Source organism: Lepisosteus oculatus, chromosome 8 (assembly GCF_040954835.1).
Source record: "Lepisosteus oculatus isolate fLepOcu1 chromosome 8, fLepOcu1.hap2, whole genome shotgun sequence".
In the NCBI taxonomy this organism is placed as follows: domain Eukaryota; kingdom Metazoa; phylum Chordata; class Actinopteri; order Semionotiformes; family Lepisosteidae; genus Lepisosteus; species Lepisosteus oculatus.
Window position 1 is genome coordinate 43,190,001 of NC_090703.1, and position 22,989 is coordinate 43,212,989.

A 22,989-nucleotide genomic window follows, 5' to 3' on the forward strand; every position below is an offset into this window, starting at 1 on the left:
GAGCACATTCAAATACTGTAGTGAGGATTTTGTGTCTCCTACTAAAGAATATATAGAGGAACATTGGGTATCTATTTTCTCACTCCATATATCTTTTTGCTGGAGTTTGTTTGAGCCACCCTTGTCAAAACATCTTTCTGTGGCTAAAAAGAACAAAAAACTACCCCAAGGAGAATGTTTCATAGAAAAAATGCTGAACTCATACCTGAGAATTTCTTGAATCCTTTAAATTAGGACTGTGATACTATTTGCTCAACTCAACTGACAAAACAAACTCAATTGACAAAATGTGCAGTTTGAAGTAAAAAGCTGTGAGATCTTAAATGGAGATCAGTATGGACAAAAGGAGTAACTTAGAGTGGTAATGGTATGATGAAACAGAAAAAACAGCGTATAATAATGTATCTGTAGTCTCTTAATTAAGAACACGAATTAATCACAATGGATCGTAAATCATATACAAATTATATGAGTTTTATTAAGGCCCTTTGAATAGAATGAGTTTGATCCAGCCTTGTGAAATAACCTTGGTAATTGACTGCAAGGCAGGTGTAACTGATAATTTAGCCCTCAGAAACTGTTAGAAATCACGAAATGTTACAAGGATACCATTATAACATTTAAAAATAAAACAGAACTTTGGAAACTCTACAAAAAAAAAAGGTGGTCTATTCATTCTTAACGTAAACCTAAAGTCACAGATTTTACTTCTCATTAATTCGTATTATTATAAGAAGTCTCAGTTTTATCCAGAGCAGACAACGACATTTTAATTCACAACTGAAATTAAACCAACAAATTTTAAAAATATTAGTAAGCACATGTTATTTGCAAAAACTTAGTAAAGCTATCAGCGAATGTCAGTGTTCCTCATGACTTCCCCTCTTAACTGAATATGGTTTGAGTAAGAGAGGATGTGCGATATCCTGTGATCTGATAGCTATATATGGCAAATGTGTCAGCAGTGTTTGGCATGGCTACTTGGCTAATGGTTATTCAGAGACATGAGGCAAACCACTAGCTGCTAAAGTTTAAATAATGTGAATCACCAGCAATAAAATTAAACCATCTGAATAAAAGGTTTCAAACTCCAACAATGTATTCACACATTCGGGCCAGGGAGCTTAGAATAATTTAAGATATGGATCTTAGGATAATCTAAGGGAAATGCATCTTTGAATCTCTAAATTGCTTTAAGTGTGGGGATCTTAGATTAAATTTGCTGTCCTTATACATTTTGCTTTAACCATAGGAGGGGCCTTAAGATAAAAATATTTTTAAAAAGTGTCAGTTGAACTTGTCACTATATTTATTGGTTTTACCATATTAACACATTTCATGTACAGAATTCTTTATCTAGGGTGTGTCCATCACAAAGGGTTGTGATTAAAACTTTCTTCCTCCTTTCATTTCTACTGGTCTTGATAAAAAAATCTTTCAGTTTAAATTTCAGTTTCTTTAACTGTATGAGCTAAAGTTTGATCAAGTGTTACATACTGTAGTAATTACTGTACAGTATATACTGTTTATGCACACATTTCTTCTCAAATCATTCTCCTGCATGCTTCAGGTATTCATATTTTATATGGTCTCTGTTAAGCTAAAGTGAGGACTGAGTGTAATGTAATGGTTTGCAATGATGAAAAACAGGATAAAGTGTACAATATTAATGTTAAACTGTCTGATGCTCGTTTTCGATTTGAGTTTTAACTTATTTTATTTTATTTTCCACTTTTCTTATTTTTATTAGTGATACAATCATCACTAATACAGTACCAATGCTAATAATAAGGAATACTACCCAAATTTATATTGTAGAAAGGGATAGGGAGAGTAATAATGATGTGGTAACTGAAACATTTGTTTTGCTGTAATATTAATTCATATTTGACCTTCCTAAAAGTAGTACTTCAATAATGATTACTTGTCTTTCAGTTACAGTGGAAGAAAATTAGCTATTTTTTCTACTGTACAGTACATTTACATTCTAATATTTGCATTCTTAACAGTACAGTATACAATTATACTTACTTTTCCGTATCATAGAAATTTCCTGAAAATAACAACAAAAACATAATTATTGAATTAACAGATTAAAACCACTATACAAAGGATGAATATAATATATATAATATCTAATATAGTATTTATACCAAAAAAATAGGAGATAACTAAAATGTGTCTTTTTGGTAATGGTTAACTGTCAGATACATGAGATTGTTCTATAAGCACTAAATAAACTTATTAACATGTAACATGTAAAGAGGTCTTTTAACTCACTGACTGGCAAGCCTGGTACTGTAGATACTGTATCATGTCCCTGCTCAAGCCATCTGGGGTGTAATTTCTCATCTGGTGTACTATAATAATCAGATGCAGTCTCCCAAAGATAGGCCATGATCTGGGAGATCACAAGCCATAACACCTTCCCAGGATCTTGATCAGCTCCTGGGACCTTACATGGTCAATGTCCTGACATGACATTACATTACAGAAGGACAATGCCTAACCCCTTGATGCCTAACTATTGTTTTCTTGTAGAATAAGAATGCGATATTGCTTCCAACAATGGTCATATGTGCTACTGGCTAGTACCATTAGTACACTTTTGTTGTATAGCTCCTGTCAATCAACTCTGCTGATAACAAATGTTAATCAGCATAATGAATCTACATACTGTATGTCATGTCTGTTCAATAAAATGTCAGTGCACCTGCTGCAAAATAATTGCTATGATGTTCCTGATATCTTTGTAAATTTGTGGCAATTCTAAGTGATACTTTTGTTTTGATGTTCAGTATACAGTATTCAGTTGATGGTCATACAGTAATAGTATATTTTCTATAATCAAGGCTTTACATACAGTCATTTGGAAAATGATTTTATGCTTGAGGTCTTTAGGAGGTCTGCATCATATTATCAATTATAGAATTATAAGCTAAACCCAATTGAAAAGCTGCCATTTAGAATAAATAGATATTCTGACCAATATATTTATTTATTTGAGTGTATATGTCACTTATTCTGTCAAATATTTAGTTTTATATCAAAATATTACAAAAGGCACATGGATTTGGGGCACATGGGTTATTGAATCATGTTATTTACTGTATAGCAGTCTGTATAGCAATCGTTAAGTACAGGATGCATTAAGCTGAGTCATACTTGAAATAATGCCTACAAACATTGCTCTATAGTGAACTCTGTTGGTAGAAGTGAAGCTTTAAGAACAACACTCAGGCCTACTCTTTAGTTACATTGAGGGAGTAATTCTAAGAAAATATACATCAACTACTTGAAGGAAATTAACAAGATGGTTTTCAACCTACTGCATTTTATGTGAAAGTGGGTACATTTCAGAATTACTACTATTAGTAACTACAAAATTACTAATTACTACTAATTGTCATTACAAGTAATGACAATTACCCTGCAGATATGAAGAAGTGTGTGGAGTCCACGAAATGTTTTCTTCAAAATTTAGATTCTACGCCTGTAATGGCATTAACTTTCTTTCATCTTTCTTACATATTCTAACCCTCTGATAATCCATTATGACTGTCAACTGAATTGACTGATGCCTGATGATATAATGACTGATGATAAAAAGATGTTGTGATGTACGTAGATATGTCAAGCAATGTCATTTCCACTGTAGTGATTTTTTACTGTATTACCTTGAAAGAAATTAAAAATGATGTTTACATTTTAAATCTGTGAATAATGCACTTTTATTTTCTCTGCATTGATCACTCTTAAACTAAAGTAACGCTTTGATTTTTTTAATTGGGTACAATCACAAAGTTTATGGTATTCACAATAACGTAGACACACTGATGTTACTCTGTAAATGTTTTCTTCAAAATATTTATTTAAAACATTATATGATTTTAATGTGGATCCTTGCATTAATATACTGGCTAGCTACACAAAACATTTTATTTGGTTAGTTAAAACTATTTTGTTAGATAAAAGGTTTTCAATATTTACCCTTTTCATTCATCATTCACCGGCAAGTCATTAACCAAATCTGTTAGTTTGGAATTAATTTCTCCTAAAATATTAATGAAAAAGACTGTTGTCAATACGTTATGCATAGTTATTTATATACAATATAAATCTATTATAATACAAATAGAGAAAGGACCTAGAATATAATGAATTCCTATCCACTGCATAGTTTATTATTTCTATAAAAGACTTCAGGGCTCAGTAAAGGTCCATTTGTGTGGTCCATTCCACATCTAATCTAAATTTGTGAAATGAACTGATAATTGGCATAAGAATTCATTTAGCTCATATTTAGTCTGATCAGTAGTACAAATTAGCAACTGGTTTTAAATGGTCTGAACTGATATGTAATGGCATAAACTGAATCTGTATATTCCCCAGCTAAATTCTACTAGAAATCTAATGATTAAGTGATGGAAAATTAATAGCAAGAGTCAAGGCAACTAACAGAAGCCAGTAGTTGGCATGCAAACAAGTGTGGCTTCTGAGCTAAAGGGCATTTTGACTTGTGAAATTTTAATTGAAAAGTACCCAGCTTGTAGTCGGGAACTAGTGATGAACTGCTATTGAAAGTGATGAGCAGCCCCTCTCTACCATTGGTCAGGTAGAACAGTAAGAAATTGCTTCACCAATTTAATTAAAGGAGAATGTTAACAAGGTCAGATTTGTAAAAGCCCAGAGTAGAAATTTGCCAGGATTAACACCCCTATACTTTTGATAAGTGACATGCAATGATTAATGACCAAGTACTCTGGGCTTTCAGTTTAACATCTCATCTGATGAAATGTACAGTAGTGTATGCGTCTTCTACAGCACATGCCTCAATCACCATACAGGACTATGTTTTTTTACATTTGTCATTAAATATTTAAGGAAATAGAAAATGTTTTTTCATCACTACAGATATTAGTTGTGATTCTATTTATACTTTTAAAGTGCTCTTGTACTGTTTGCAAGATGAACATACTGTACCACTGTAAAATAAGTGTCATAAAATAAACAAGCAAGTTTGCAAAGCAAACCACAAACCTCATTATCAAATTCCTTTAACACCCTTCAAAACTCAAGCAACAGTGATAAACTGCACAAAACAGCATCCTGTTCTAAACATACTTTCTATACTACAAAGCTTTGTAATGGTTCCTCAAGAAGAAAATGTAAACATGTACTGTATGTTCTTCTCCCTGGTGCTAATTAGTGAAAAATAAGGAACTGAGAAATAAGGAATTGACAAATACTACTACTTTATAGTAGAGATGAAATCCTGCTCTGTGAAAGGTAACATGTTAAAAAATCAGAGTTCAGTTACATTTCGTTAAGTGGGAAAACATTTATACAGGTGTCTCACAAAAATACAATTAAGACATTAATAGATTACTTTGTTTGGTACTTACAGTGCCTTGCGAAAGTATTCGGCCCCCTTGAACTTTTCAACCTTTTGCCACATTTCAGGCTTCAAACATAAAGATATACATTTTTTATTTTATGTGAAGAATCACCAACAAGTGGGACACAATTGTGAAGTGGAACGAAATCTATTGGATTTTTGAAACTTTTTTAACTAATAAAAAAATGAAAAGTGGGGCGTGCAAAATTATTCGGCCCCTTTACTTTCAGTGCAGCAAACTCACTCCAGAAGTTCAGCGAGGATCTCTGAATGATCCAATGTTGTCCTAAATGACTGATGGTGATAAATAGAATCCACCTGTGTGTAATCAAGTCTCTGTATAAATGCACCTGCTCTGTGATAGTCTCAAGGTTCTGTTGAAAGTGCAGAGAGCATCATGAAGACCAAGCAACACACCAGGCAGGTCCGTAATACTGTTGTGGAGAAGTTTAAAGCTGGATTTGGATACAAAAAGATTTCCCAAGCTTCAAACATCCCAAGGAGCACTGTGCAAGCGATCATCTTGAAATGGAAGGAGTATCAGACCACTGCAAATCTACCAAGACCTGGCCGTCCCTCTAAACTTTCAGCTCAGACAAGGAGAAGACTGATCAGAGATGCAGCCAAGAGGCCCATGATCACTCTGGATGAACTGCAGAGAACTACAGCTGAGGTGGGAGAGTCTGTCCATAGGACAACAATCAGTCTTACACTGCACAAATCTGGCCTTTATGGAAGAGTGGCAAGAAGAAAGCCATTTCTCAAAGATATCCATAAAAAGTCTCATCTAAAGTTTGCCACAAGCCACCTGGGAGACACCCCAAACATGTGGAAGAAGGTGCTCTGGTCAGATGAAACCAAAATCGAACTTTTTGGCCACAATGCAAAACGATATGTTTGGCGTAAAAGCAACACAGCTCATCACCCTCAACACACCATCCCCACTGTCAAACGTGGTGGTGGCAGCATCATGGTTTGGGCCTGCTTTTCTTCAGCAGGGACAGGGAAGATGGTTAAAATTGAGGGGAAGATGGATGCAGCTAAATACAGGACCATTCTGGATGAAAACCTGTTGGAGTCTGCAAAAGACCTGAAACTGGGACGGAGATTTATCTTCCAACAAGACAATGATCCCAAACATACAGCAAAATCTACAAAGGAATGGTTCACAAATAAACGTATCCAGGTGTTTGAATGGCCAAGTCAAAATCCAGACCTGAATCCAATCGAGAATCTGTGGAAAGAGCTGAAAACTGCTGTTCACAAACGCTCTCCATCCAACCTCACTGAGCTCGAGCTGTTTTGCAAGGAAGAATGGGCAAGAATTTCAGTCTCTCGATGTGCAAAACTGATAGAGACATACCCCAAGCGACTTGCAGCTGTAATCGCAGCAAAAGGTGGCTCTACAAAGTATTAACGCAAGGGGGCCGAATAATTTTGCACGCCCCACTTTTCATTTTTTTATTAGTTAAAAAAGTTTCAAAAATCCAATAGATTTCGTTCCACTTCACAATTGTGTCCCACTTGTTGGTGATTCTTCACATAAAATAAAAAATGTATATCTTTATGTTTGAAGCCTGAAATGTGGCAAAAGGTTGAAAAGTTCAAGGGGGCCGAATACTTTCGCAAGGCACTGTATTTCAAGGCAGGGATCTAGAGAGGAAAATTCTTCTGCTGAAGTGAATATAAAACAGATATTGCAGACTACATCAGATTAGTTAGCAAGACAGTTACTGTAGATCATTCAATTCACTTTATTTTCTACATTACTAATTATAGAAAATCCAAACATGAGATCAAAAGAACACAAACTCAACAAAAAATATGAAGGTTAAAAGATTTAGATTCAGATTTTGTTTAAAATATTCACTTACAAATGTGTTTACATTTCACACCCTGTAATATCCATTAAAATATAAGGCAATCAGTCACAATATCCATAAACTATCTTGCATATCTGTGTATTAAATTTGAGAACTTGAAGAAGTCAAGTTCACTCTAAGATACGCATTATAAAGATGTGTTCTTCAAAGTTTAAAATGATTAATCATGTTAAAGGGTGTCTCAAATTGCACCTAACATTTTGTAATCAATTAATCATATTTTATTTTTAAAACCACTCACAATACTCCCATGAATCATATCTCAGCTAGTAATACTAATTATATATTTTGAACCTTTTCATTCCACAAATTGTTACATCCAATCTGCATGTATTTTACAAAAAATAACAATTATGATGCAAAAACAGTAGGCCATGAAAATTATTTTTACTTTTGAAAATAAATGTGATTTCATTTACTGATGTACAAAAATGAAAACTTAAAACATTCTTTCAAATTATCTATGAATTCTCCTGTATTATGTTACACATGTTAAAATATGCATATGTAAGTTTATTTTGAAACAGAAGTATTGGAAAAATATTATATTAATCAAGTTTAATTTTCATAAAATATTTCTTAGCTATTATAATTTTAGAATACTAAAATTAATGAAATTCTTCAGTGTCCAGAACTGCAATTTACCTATTTTTTATAAAATGGAAATTCAAGATATTTGTAGCTACAAAGACATTTTCTGTATTGTGTGAATTCACAAAAGCAGAGCAACTGTCCAAAATGTCTGAATTGTAAATTTCTGAGACTGAAATTAAAGAAATGCATATATTTTAAAAGATAACACATTTTAAGAAACATGAACCAAACACTTACCAAGATTCAGGTGATGATAAAAACGGCAATCTCAACTTTTCATTACTGCAGAATTATACTATTCTACAGTGCATTCATGTGAAGTATTCTGGATAGACAATTACTTAAGATAAAAGGTCAAGACTTCCAAGAACAATACCTACCCATGCCTGAACACAATAGAAGTAAAATGACAGCAAACATCATCTTTGTGTGAATGTTATGAGACAAAACCCTCTATGAGAAAAACAAATTAAGAGCACTATTGTAAGGAGGTTCTCCTTTTCTTTTCATTAAATAGAGCAGTGTAATTTCAAACATCACGGATTACTTAATAAGCCTTCTAGTTTCAGCAACATGTTGATCAGTGTTTCTTCACTATGAAGTACAAGACATACAGTAACTGCAAGAGTAGTATAATGTTTTTAAAAAAATAGACAAATATTTAATTTTATTGAATGTTTCAATCCTTGATAACTTTTTTTTTTTTAACTACAAGGGTCTCAAAAAACATCCAAACCATACACATAGGCAAATATGTGACATTACACGTGTGGTTCAAGTAGGTAGCTGCGTCGGCATGCATAGGCTACAAGGGAACAAGTAACAAGGTTTATTCCATGTTGAAAAGAGAGGAAAATAATATTTTTTTTCTTCAATACTACCCTTTGGTACAAGTGTAATGTTTTGGCTGTGGAGCTATGTCCTGATAACACCTGAAGAAGGTAACTTTGAAATTGTCTTTGAAATCCCTATGGTATAGTATATGTGTAAAATGTGTAAAGCATCCGAGTTTGAGCTTTCAGAATGCATAAAAAACTTTTAGTAGACAAACTAGTAGACATGGTTTCATATTTTTCAAATGAAAAATTTATATTCTGCATCTAAATTAAGAATAAACTTTAAACCTATTATTGCACACTTGTAATCAATGCATTTCTGAGATTTATTTTGGTTAGTCTAAGACATTTTGCATTATTCTACTGTTTTCACTTAATGATTTGAGAACTTTTACTGAAAATGACATTTTGTTTTTAGGTAACACATCTGCATTTTTACTCTTAGTAGGGAGGACTGAATCAATGAAAACAGTTAATCAAAATGAGCACATGACAATAAGTCATTTTAATTTGATCAGTAAATAAGATGCATACACTACAACACTTCACCTTGACTGCTAATGCTTCTTTGTAAAATCAATCTTAAAGTTTTTGAGTATTCTATTCCATGCATTAAAAAATTAAAAGTTGTAATAGTAGTAAAAAACACTGGTGGTGGTATAATCTATGGGGAGTTTATTGTAATAAAGTAATAAAGAGAGAGAGGAGGCAGAACAATTCAGTAACATTTAAGATAAATATTACAAGACTTTAATTGGTTTACAAACATTAAAAATCTCAATTCTATTTTCTTCATCACAGATGCTAGATAATAAAACTGTACATAATGATATATACACATCTTGTACTGTATACTGTATATCCTTTGATCTAGAGTTACAGTCAAGTGTAACGAATACGCCCCTGCATATAACAGGGATCTCAGCTGCCTGGGCAGAGGGAGTTCTGCTTTAGCTCAGCTGGCAAGTTCCCTGTTGCGTGACGCCGGAGACCTGGGTTCTTGTCCAGGCAGTGAGTGATGAACAGGCAGGGCAGGAGCGGCAAGGGCGGAAACCCCCGGGGCCGTTACACACGATACCGAAGAACATGACAAAGCTGAAAATTTAATATCATTTAGGGACTCCAAAACTTTTTGTCAGAGATGACAAATCTATCACAAAACCTAGAGAGAAGTCAAATTGTTGTAAATTGAAAACACGAGAGTACTGGAGCTCGGTCTTGTTGACAAATACACTCCTGGATCACAAATGATCAGATTTAATGTTCTTATAAGGATATACTCTTCCACAAGTCAAAAGGGCTAACCACATCATTCTCTGCACAATTGTCCCAACAGTATCTGGCATAAAAAGCTTTACTAAAACTGAAAAGTTACTGTATATCAAAAGAGGTGATCTCACTAAAAATATGTTTTATTGTATTTATACTTGCATATAAAATGTTTTAACTACCTTAAAACAAAAGTCTACACTTGACCAAGTCTGAGATGCAAAACACAGGGTAGGTAAGGAACAGAACAAAGAGCAATCTCTGAAATGGGAAAATGTAAATCATCAAGTATCTTTCAGTATATTATCTTGAATTGACTTGGTACTGTAGCTGAGGAGCAATGGAAGTTAAACGTAGATATTTTGTAGTCCCTTTTCCAAACTCCATGGCGAGTTACTGCAGTTAACAATAGTCAAAGACTCAAAACATCCTCTGGCAAAGTTGTGCTGAGATCAATTGCACCTAAAACAAGAAAGACAGGGATGAGGCCAAACATACAGTATATTCTCATTAAGACTACTGACTCAAAATTCCTCTGCTTTTACACATCTGAATAATACAGGCTAATAAACTTTACATGAATAGAATGCTGTCGCAGAAACAAGACAAACCAGCTGAGTATGGCTAGCTAAATAATGGAAGCAGACAAAGAGGTCTCAGTTTAGGAAGTTCAATCATGTTTCTGTTTGTCCTTAAAGAGTTCCCTTTATCATTTAATGAGGACAATACTACATTTCTAAAATAGCCTTAAAATATGTGATACACAGAATTGGAGGACAGAAAGCCTTTGAATGCAAATAAATTACCTGTTGCATCTTCTGTTTTTAATTCCAAGCTGTAATTTGTATCGACCTCTTCTGGAAATGCTGAACTTCCTTCATGGGTTTGGAAGATTGGCTCCTCATTAACTAACTGGGGTACTACTGGAACCAATGACTCATCACCAGAGAGAGAATAAGTATTTTCACTACTTTCTTTCTTGGAGTGTAAATCATTGCACAGTTCATCCAATATACTCAGGAAATTATCCGGTACATATGGGACCACTTCGTTTTTCTTTCCCTCCTCAGGTTCTAAGTTGCTGCACAATTCGTCCAACACACTCAGGAACTTACTTGGTGTGTACCGGAGCACTTGATTTGCTGTCAGGACACAAAAAATAATGATGAAAGAGATTACACACATTAAATACACAGAATACTTCCTACACAATACAACACTTGTTAAGAAGTCTGAGAGAGCAAACATTGAGGACAAAATTAATATTTAGAAAAGACACTGCAATTTCCCAGCTCCACACAAAACATTTTAAAGGATTTTTAAAAGTAACATCAAACCAACAGCATGCTAATTATATTAACCCTTACTGTTTTTCTTTAGTTTTCCATGTCAAACTTTTTATGTCAAAATGCACCACACTATAATATTTGGTGAACAGAATGAAATGTCAGCAGAGGAAATTAACCTTCAGTGCTTCCTGGCGTATCATTTGATCCCTGTGCATCAAAGGTGCTCTCATTCCAGTCTGATACCTGAAGAAAACAGGCTATGTTTAGAAAGAATTGTCTGTAATACATATATATTCTATAAAGGATTTCTAATTTTACAACAAATTTGAGTTACTGTTACATTACTGTATAAACAGCCTCTCACATTGCAACAAAATATCCATAGCAACTTTCACCAAATTCAATATTACTGTGTATACTAATGTAATGGCTGACCATGCGCTCTGACCCAAAGCTTCTCTCCCTGTCTGTGTGTCTCATGGAGAGCATAGTTGGGATATGCAAAAAGACACATTTCTAATACAAGAAATTGTATATGGCCACTAAAGTGATCTTATCTTATCTCTTAATACTGTGTTTACTTACAGGTGTCACGTTAAGAATGTTCTCTGGCATGTTTATATCTATAGCAGATAGGTCTGGATTAAAAAGCTGTAAAAAGGACAATAAGAATTTGAATATGAATACAAAGAAATATAGAGTAACAACACAGCACATTTCAGTTACATACAGTAACAACAATATATTATTGCCAATGCAGTGCATACCCACTGCAACATAATTATTGTAAATTAACAATTAAAAGTGAAGCCATGAATAAGAATAAAGGTCATCTTACATCACTGATGAATTCAGGCTTTATGTTGAATTGCGTTCCTGCAAGCAATGTCTGCAAATCTTCAAAGTTGGAATCAATGCCATCTGTGAAGTCCTGAATATCATTCCTAAGGTGGAAAGGGTGGAAGAAGTATACACTGTTCATTAGTTAAGGTTTTAGACAACATTCAAAAATGACCTTGGACTACATAAACTTATCAACCTGACTAATATACTCCACTGAATTGTCAAAAATGAGAAAAATTAGTCTTCTTGCAGTCTATTCTAAGACTTAATACAATCTACCTGAATTTTACTAAATTAAGAATGATGGCAAAATATTAAAACAGAGAAGTTTTTAATTAGGCTGATTTAAAGAGAGCCACAATACATATTTTTGTTTACTTATATGTGTTCATATAAATTATCACTTTCATTATTTAAAAAAAAAAACACATCCACTATCTTAAATTTCCTTACTTGTTAATTACTACTTTGCTTTGAGGAGGTGCCACAGAAGCGTTTTCTTCTGTCATGATAGAATCTAAGCTGCCGTCTTGCAAGTTGCTGGCACTTTCTTTTGTTTCGGATGGTGCGGCTTCCTCCCAGACATCAAAAGGTGCAGAATTCTTGCTTGAACAATGGCCGACTGTTTCTGGGTCTTCCATTGCTATGGATTTAGAGATGTCATGACCAGAGGTCTCAGAAATTACAGGACCAGACAGAAGATCCCTGTAAATGTTAAATTCAACAGTGGTTAGAAGACACAGGCCTGTTTTGCTTTTTCTGTTCCAATTTATCCAGCTGAGCTTTGAAAGCAGTACTTATGTACAAAATGTTAAAAGTATTTTGTGCTTGACAATAGTCCCTCCTTTGGAGCAGCACATATTCTGTACCTCACTAGAACAATCAACAATCAAGTCTGAAAAATGCTTCCAAAATCAGCTAATTCTAAAGGACTAAAAATGCATAAATGTGTGCCTGAAAAGGCAAGAAGATGTAGTTACTTAATGTATACACTATAACTGAACTTAATAGTTTGGTTTAGTGGAAAAAAATAGTTTTGAATATTTAACTGAAAAATACACATTGAGGTAATGTTTTTGTGGGCATTTTATGTATTGTCTATTCTAGTAACTCCAAACTCACCTCTCAGTTGTGGATTCTTCTGTGCCAGCTGCTAATATCTCATCACTTAGGGCTTGCTTGGCTTTATTTGTGACTTCCACAATCCTTATACCACTTGAAGATGAGGCTTTAAATTCATTATTGTTTGTCTGTGTCACCTGGGAAATAAATTAAGAAATTCCATACGTAACACTTGAAAAACAAGCTTATTAATTACTTATTATTTGCTGGATAAGTTGTTTAGTTGTCCCTATAGTTCCCTTATGGGGCAATTTTACATAAGCTGTAGTCCTTTGAAGAAAATACTCATATGAAAAGTTAACCACAGAGCACATAAAATGCAGACTGAAAATTCAGTTTATTAATCAACAACACAGTTTTGCAACCATCAGGCTATAAAGAATTAAAATACTTTTATAAAACAAAAGTATTAAAAGATCAAACAAAAAAGCTTATATTTTAAATAATAAGCATCAAAACAAACTTATCACCTCATTTATGCATTGTTTAGAAAAATAAAGTACACAGATTTTGGATATTAATTAAGAGTTATAAATTATTTGATTAATTTATAGTTCATGAGTGACCATGATATACCTGTAAACCTATGATACGTGAAGTCTTAGTCAACTCCTCTTTAGTGATGGAGGCAATGAGTTGAATATCGGGTTTGGTTGAAGTATTTTAAAGGTTGAACAAAGTCACCTCAAGTGGATTCCCTAGCACTGGTGCAAAGTCCTCTTTAATCAAGTTTTATGTAGCATACCCTCATGTATTTCAGCGAATGTGCAGATGTGCAGAACAATATGTTACTTGTTGTGAAAAAGAGACCACTTTATGAAAAGATCCAACTTTTTATAAAGAGAACTCCTCTTGTAATGATAGATGATAACCTGTCTGTACAGTGCTACACTGATCAAGTCTAATCTGAAATCTCACTTGCTACCATCCCTGTGACAACATTCTAGCACAACACCACACATCCTCATGCTACTTGTGTAACTACAGATTTGTGTCAAGATGAAAATGTACCAGTGATGCCAAAGATGGCCTCTTTGCCAAACCTAAATCCCACTGAACATTTAACAGGACAATATGGAATGACAAGGCATCTGTATGGCTGTATGGCTCCGAGACCTATGGAAAGGCACATACTTTTCCTAACTCAATAAGATGAATGGGACAGAATCCAAAAAGACATCTGTAACCCAAGCAGAACAAGTATGCTTGTACAGCTATGCACCCTATTTTTTCAATTACTAGTTGTTTAATGTATTCTGATGTGGTCTGATGTGTTGTCATATTGAACAGCATAATGCATTTACATTTGACATGTCTGATCAATAAAATATCAGTAGACCTGCAACAAAAAAGATAATTTATTCGATAACTCTCTTTCAGTTATTAATATTATGTGTATTTAGATGTACAATATATATGGGTTTTTTTTTCTCAATAATGTTGTTATGTTTCGGAAAGCTCCACTATGTTTATTTGGGGACACCAGATACCAGTTTGGCTGGTTTAGGTCTGATATACATGTATAGGATTTCATAAAAATTATGAAAATGGCAGAATATCAGTTTGAAAATAAAAAAATAAAAAACATTATTCAAAGATGGAATGGTTTCTGTCATATTCTACCATAACAGACAGATGTGTATTCTCTTTCTTTATGAATGTAACATAAATACTAATATCAAAACGTCTTTAAAAATTGAAATCCACATTTACAGAATGACAATTCTTCACAAAACTAGTAGCTCTAAATTAAAATAATTGTAAAACTACTGTAAAACTATTGTAGTTATACTGAATTTGAATATTAAAAGGCTAAGTTACACTAGTAGCACTGATCATTGATGTAACTGTGAGTACTTTAACTGTAAGTATCCTGTAACCCTTAATCTCCACGGATTTTACTGTAACAAGATAAACATAGTGAAATCTGGTGTCATTAGAGTTATCATATACAGTAGGTACTCCCTGATCTCTGAAAATCAGAATTATTGTTAAAAGTGTCTGCAGCCTCTATCTTGTTACTGTATGTGTGCATTGCCTGGAATAATTTCTGCTGTGTATTTATTACTAAAGAACGTTAATGTGTATTACTGTATTAATTCATTGAGTACTGTAATGCTAACAGGTGTAAGTGTGATTGTACAATGTGAGAGTATGTTCTGAATTACAAAAATATTATTATTGATTACGGAAAGCATTATTGATATAGTATTCCATAGCTGACATAAGTGTTACCTTCTGCACAAACTCATGCAAGCTGTGGAATACCTGAATTCAACAATACTAAACATTATGGAATACTTTATTTATATTATGACACACTACGTCTGAACTATGGCAGATGTATTAAAGTAATTGAGCACACCCTTTCAACAGCATCCAGAACTACCAAAAGATGGATGCAACAGAAGATGCAAGTTTATGGAGAAAATGCTGGTTAGTAAAGCATTCCAGTAAGTAAAAGGCTGCATAGTTAACCTTTTAATGTAATGTTTTCAAAAGTTCATGGAATGCTTTGCTATTCAGGTTTTGTTAATAACTTTATTTGAAACACTTTAAACTAATGATACCTTTCACTGTATTGAGAAAGTGGCATTAAGAGTTTAAGTATTTATGCATTGAAAATTTACAAATGTTTGTCACAATATTTACATGATTAGATATCCCTTTTGAAGTCACAACAATGAATTTTTGTGGAGATAAAAGCATTAAGTACTGAATATATCTACCCCTTCATGAGAAATGCTGAGGCTGACTGAAACCCCCCCAAAGGGAGTCAGAATTCCAAGACTGAACCTGTAGATACAAGGAGATCCCTTACAGTAATTGAGAAAATATTAACGTCAATGCATTGTGAAGGAGAAGACAACATTGAAAAGGAGTCATAATCTTTAAATATAAAAAATAAAATCTAAATTCCATTGACATTGCTGTTGTACTTACACAATTTAGATCACAATTTATGAACAGACGTTTGGACATAGAATTTAACATTTCTACAGTATGTTGTCAAACTACCAACAATACTGAATTTACAAGGTATTTTAAGAAACAAAAATACAATAATACAAGAAATGCAGTTTCTTACTGGGACTGTGTTTTCCTTTCTTTTCAGAACAAAGTCTCTACTGCATTTTGCAGGTGGTGCTTCTGATAAATCTATCATCAGTGGTCTAAAAAGAAAGAAAAAATGTAAATTATTTTGAAATCCAAGTTACCTAGTAGTTATGGACAGAAAGGCAATATATTACCTTTTTCTTTGGAATCCAACAACACAGTTTCCTTGCACAAGGCTTAGTATGAACTGAATCACCTGAAATAAAATGAAAACAAATTTTAGAAGAAATACACTCAGCTGACACATAAAGATATGAACTGAATCTACACAGCCAAATAATTGTGTGTACATTGTAGTATGCAGCCTGAGTATCTAAAGAAACTGATCCAAACATTCTCATATAGTAATGGTAATGTAAAAGTTTCAAATAAACTCCAATAAACGGTGTGAAAATAGCCCAAATATCAGACTTACTTTGATTGTCTCTTAACTACACACATCTTATGATTTAAAGTATATTGGACAGGACAAAAAAAAACTTTACCAGATATATCTTTATACTTCTTTATTTTTATAAGGAAACAACACATACTATAACCTTCTCCAAAACACCTACTTATCTATATTTAAGGGATACTTAATATATCCCTATTCCTTTACGTGCTGTAAATCCTTCATCCAAGTCATGTAAAAAATGATGACAAAAAATACTAATTCACAGACCAATGCACTGCAGACTGTATTGTAATTTAAATTAATGCTGGATGGGTTGACCACTTTCAAAATGATTGGTCAATACAGGAATTTAGTTCACATTACAAATGCTATTCCTCTGCATTTACAGACATTCATTTATAAATAGGTTATTTTTAGATATACCTGCTGCTAGCATGATTTGATTTGATTAACAATTATATTGCATTTGTTAATTCTGACTTGTGCACAAGTTTAATAAACTTCCCTTAGAGCACTTTTTCCTCATTTTTATTTTGTTATATAAAAAAGCAAGGATGATAAATATATGGAAAAGGCAACAAGATGAAGATTTCTACATTTTTCTATGGAAAGTTATACAGGGTTATTTAGGCTTTACTAAAAACAAAACTAGCATTTCAAAAGCATGTTCGTAGAATAAGAAACTAAAATTCCAGAACTACAATTTATTTTCTCAAGTAATTTCATGCTTCTATTTCGTTACATACCTTGGCAAGTGTTTTCTGCTGTTGATTGTGCTTTCTTCGTAGTGATGCAACCTCTTTCCATAAAGTTTCATTTTCTCTGAATTAAAAAAAGAAACATCGTACTTCAATATCTAATAGGTAATGTCTGAACTACACAAGTGGGGAAAAATTGGTACAACTGTGTTAACAGAACCTAATTATGGAACGTTTTACTCAGGAAAGTTGTATGGAAGTTTATTATAGAAACACAGGTTTGAAGTTTATTTTGCTTTCACAGATACAGAAGTTCATGAAAAATACCAATCCTTGGCCTGATATCCATTTCACATAATATTAACCTTTTTTTTGGAAAATCATTTTCACTTACATACCTCTTTATATTTTGGAGCTTTTGATCCATGTCTCCTTGTTTATCTTTCATTTGCTGCACATTTTCCAGTACTTTGTACATGTCTTCATGGCTTATCTTGGTATCTTCTGTTCTTACAGAGGACACCTATTATTTTGGAAGAATTACAACCATATTACCCCATGGATTTTCAATACAATTATATAATCTTGGCTTTGATATTATAAGTCACTCCCTCTTCCAGAAACCTAACCTTTAATTTACTGTGGTTTTGACTATCTACACAGAGGTTTCTGTATACCATTCTTACTTGCACAATCCCCCCAAATTTTGAATATCCACAAGTTTGAGAACTACCTGAGACCTGTGATGTGTACTCGAGATTCTTTTTTATAAGAACAGGAGGGAAAAAACAAAACAAAAAAAATAACAAAGAGGTTATAAACCAAGAGTCTTATAAAATACCTTCTCAGACAGCCTGCTTTGCAAGTAAATGTGTCCACAATTTTGTCATGCTCTTTAAGTGTTCTGTGCATACTTGTGGACATTACTGCATTGGGATTTGATGGTTATTGATATTTGATTTTGCAAGAATGACCTAGTGATTCCCTAAAAGTGTTACTCATCAGTTAATAAAGAAATTAATAAATAATTTAAAATGGCTCCTAAATGAAGGAGAGAAAAGGGTCCAATGTTGCTAAGCAACGTATATACAGCAAGTGTTTTTAAGGGCACTTTGGGATAATTCTGGTCATGTCTAGTAAAATGAAAAGGCGTGATTTGCCAGTGCTGAAGTGACCAGACATAATCAAACACATAAAGAGGGTTGTGACTAACAGAATCTCACACTACCATTTATAGAAGAACAGGAGCAAACATGTGGTTCAGTCACCTATCAAGATAAATCTGTTTAAGTGCAGTGGGGCAAAGTATCAATACACATTAAAATAAGACCAGGTAATGACTGACTAAGGCATGTTATAATTCCTGGAAAGAACCCACTTAAATTATCTGCAGAATTCACTACACATACAATATCTGAGAATAGTAAACCCACTATATTTTTACCTTTGATGCAATGAACACTTAGACTAAATATTACTGTGCCTTCACAAACATTAAATATTGGCCTGAAATATTTTATATAAAGTGCAATAAGTATACAATATTTCTATAATTATATACATTAATAATGTTTAACGATACAGATTTCTTTTTATTTTAAATGACTTTGGGTTTGCATAAACTAAAAACTATAAAAAACGTAATGCAATACTGAAAAAAAGAATGACTGTCACTGTTTTGTTTTTACCTTACGCTTGATAAACTCCAGTAGATCTGCTTTGCCTTGCTGAAAACAAGGGTGATGAAATTCAAGTACATTTTGTTTTTTTGATTTAACCAGACCACCTTCAATGTTTATCAACTTTCGAAATCCATCTGGAAAGAACATAAAATGACATGACTGAGATACATCTTAGCTATACGACATCAGGTCTAAATTCTAAGAAATGATAGGAAACACTTAACAGCCTGTAATATTAAACCACTTTTTAGTGAAGCTGAGATACAGTTCCAAGGAGACTTCATTATGTTGGCTTATTCCATGGCAGTATATAAACTGTTACATACACTTCAATAGTAAAATAGATGACTTCCATGATAGCACTTTGTCAGCCAAAATGATGTTACCAGAGGCATAAAATAACATAGGGGGCACAGAAGTACATTTCAGGACTTCAGAGAAAGAGGATACAATAAGAAAATACCATTACAGCAAATAAGGTGAAATAGTCACCTAAATATAAACTAAAAACTTTCTTAAAAGACTAATTATGCTCAGTGCAAATGCATCATAGTACAACTATGAGTGGCATGTAATGCTGCTTCATATAGTATAGTCAAAATGGTCACAAGCTTACACATTTGTAGATGAGAAAATATTTATACAGTTTCTAATTGATAACCATAAGCTCACTGTTTAGTTCTATTCAGTATAGTAATATACAGTCTACCTACTCACTACTTCACCATGCAGTATGTGTGTGCTCTTTGCTCTGGTTTGTGCACATTTTTTAATATCTTCCCGCAAACCAGCTTACTGTCACATTATACGCTGCCTGTCAATGCTTTGTACTTACTGTGTAACCATAAGATAAGAGGAATAATCACAGAAATACATTTCAGGATATCAGAGAAAGAGGATACAATAAGAAAATACTATTACAGTATATATTGTGCTACAGTTTATTGGGCAGTCCTGGTAGGATACAGTTCAGTTACAAACATCCACCAACATCACTGCATTATGGAAGACCACACAATAATCTGTTTACTAAGGATGGAAAAAGTTTAATCTAGGTACCTTGAGAAAGATTTTGTACAGTTTATAGGTTAAAATGCTCTATTTTAATTCTTGTCAAATATACAATATACAATTCTTTCTAGTTAAAAGTCCTCAAATAATCAGACAGTGTGTGTCAGCCATTTAAAAAAATACATTAGAAAACATATTTTATTAGAATGATTAAAGAAAAAATACTTAAACACTTTTTTTAAGAATATGACTTTGCGGAAGCAAAACAAATCCATATGTAGAGGATCATAAAAGTCCAAATCAAACTGTTATATGATATGTCCAGTTATGTAATATAATTTCTCATACTGTACATGCATTCAAATTATATTTTCATCCATGAATGATATAATGAATACACACTTTCTATATATTAAATGACCATAAAGGAAACTGGTCAACATTTACCAATTACCAATTGGAGGTACAATAGTGTTATTTATACATCACTTTTCCCATTTTAAAGTTTATGGAGAGCAAGGAAACACTTGTGACTATACAAAGCAAAACAAAGATCTAAACTACATGACATAAATGAGATTATGAATCATGGAAGTGACACCAACTGATCGGGGCAAAATGATAATTTGATGACAACATTGCTAAATTTTATACTTACACATGTTGAGCTGTCGTACAAAACTAGACAGGTTATTGTGTTTGAAGTATCTGGGAAGGATTTCCTCAGTGAATTTCTGTTCATCGATGATTCTGAAATTCATTCCATTCTAGGGAAAAAAAAGACAATGAGTCACATTCTTAAGCTATTAAGGTAATATATACTAGACTATTTGCATGTTTCATATACTGTATGTTTCACTGAAGGAAGAAGCCATTGTTTTATATATACTGCATATATACAGTACATATCCTTTGTCTCTAAAAGCTTGTAAAAAAGGTTATTCAGAATGAAGTACAAAAAAGATCATGGGAAATTTACAAGCATTTATGTTATGCAGTACCTTAAACATTTTAATGAATTTGGTAATCAGAAAAACTGTTTTCCTAAAAGTAATTTCCTACAAAATTTAAAACCTCATTATTCTCAAAGACAGCTACATTTTATCTATGCACATAATGATGGTTGTTGGTCTAAACATAAACCTGAGTTAATTTTCCAATACAATCTCTTATATCTCTCATAGATAATAAAAAAATCGTATGTTGTATTGCAGCTGTCACTGTATATACATAATTTATTCTACGTTTATTTACACTGTAGTATAGTCTTGTATTTGCTGTTGAAAACTAGCGATAACTACATTATACGTGTGTAAAGACCTTTTTGTAACCTTTAGTATTACCTCAAAAGGTACAGTATAACCTCTAAGGTTCTAGCACTGTAACTTTTGTGCGGTTTAACCAATGATAGGGATTTCAGAAATAGATATTATGCATCCATTTCAAAAACAACATATACAAGGAAATTAAACGATCAGTATGTTTTGTGAGAAAATACTATCATTTCAAACAATACATTTACTTTTTATTTTATTTCAATTTATTTATTGTGTTTTGCTCTTAATTTAACTTAGAATTGACCATATTTGTCAAACAAAATAAGTAGAAAGTTATAGTTTTTTAAAATTGCGTCACATACAGTAGCTAGCGTGTTAAGTAAGTCTGCGGCCTGGCTAGTTTGATATTTTAATACAATTAACATAAAATAACGAATTGCTACACCAATCATAACTGAAAACCTAAGTTTAATTAATCGTCCGCCATATATATATATATTCAGCACGATTTAAGCTACTGATAAAGAGGGGAAAAAAAAACGAAACAAAAAAATATTCTAAAATAAGAACTCCCTGTGTGTGCGACCTTACCAAGCTCCAACAAATAGTATCATTGGTGTCTGAATTATCAACCAAAGTCCAGAGCTTTGAGACAAATCCCTGGAGATTGATATTCTGTTTCACCATTTTGATGTTTTTGGTTTGCTTCAAGTGGCCACCTAAAGAAATAAACACGCAAACAATACGTCCTCTTCCGCCGTAACCGAACCTTTAGTAGTTGATTGTGTTAGTGCATCCGTACGTGGTACATTCCACTTCCTGGTTTTGTCTGTTTCGTAATACAGCTGAGCGTAAGGACTTTATAAACACGTGCTGAATCATTTTGCCCCGAATGTTAAAATAAAAAATCGAAAATATTGTTTAGTACGTAAAATGGTTTTGTGATGTGCATTTTGGCTTGAAAACGTAACTTGTTTATTGTTCTAAAACAGGCTTTAAATGTATAATACCCTTTGATTTGTTATGAAGGGAACGAAGTGTTTAGATTTTTTAGTACATGTATCCTCTCTAATAACCACCTTGCGCGGAAACAGACTGGACAATAATGAAATGATGAAGTTGAGTCGGTTTCTGGCTTGCTGCAGTTTAAAGATATTTTTCGAGGTAGGATCACATACATGATTTGCGGTTAGGAATTTCTACACTATTATTAGCGGACAGAAGAAAATGGCCAAGACTGTAACACACCCTGCGGTATTTGGAGATCCACCGAATTCATTATATTAAATAATTCTTATCATTATGTACATTAAGCACTTCAGAGGCAAAGTTGATTGTTCTAGTGAAAAATTAAAAAAAGTTACATTTTTTCGACACTTTAGAGCAAATAACTTTTAATTCAATTCAATAATCGTGGGTTTTATTAGCATATGACCTCTGTTTTTGTACTGTATTTATGGCACTACTGCAATTGCAAAAGAGGAGCAGGTGGAACTTGTCCATCTACAGTAAGTCACGTACTGTAGCAGCAATGAATCAGTTTCTGAACTAGAAAACATACGTGGGACTTTGA

General features: G+C 33.1%; 1 protein-coding gene across 1 annotated transcript; it reads right to left on the reverse strand.

The window, feature by feature from the left end:
• Nucleotides 1–9,363: 9,363 nt before the first annotated feature.
• On the reverse strand, nucleotides 9,364–22,219 carry LOC102698084 (heat shock factor protein 3-like). Its single transcript, XM_015351265.2, has 14 exons — nucleotides 22,008–22,219; nucleotides 20,798–20,906; nucleotides 19,135–19,262; nucleotides 17,845–17,969; nucleotides 17,495–17,570; nucleotides 16,486–16,547; nucleotides 16,323–16,407; nucleotides 13,235–13,371; nucleotides 12,566–12,817; nucleotides 12,108–12,213; nucleotides 11,855–11,920; nucleotides 11,446–11,512; nucleotides 10,787–11,122; nucleotides 9,364–10,442 (listed from the first exon to the last, which is right to left on the reverse strand). Exons 1-14 carry the CDS (start codon nucleotides 22,101–22,103, stop codon nucleotides 10,393–10,395), a joined length of 1,695 nt encoding a protein of 564 aa, XP_015206751.1. The 5' UTR covers nucleotides 22,104–22,219; the 3' UTR covers nucleotides 9,364–10,392.
• Nucleotides 22,220–22,989: the final 770 nt, after the last annotated feature.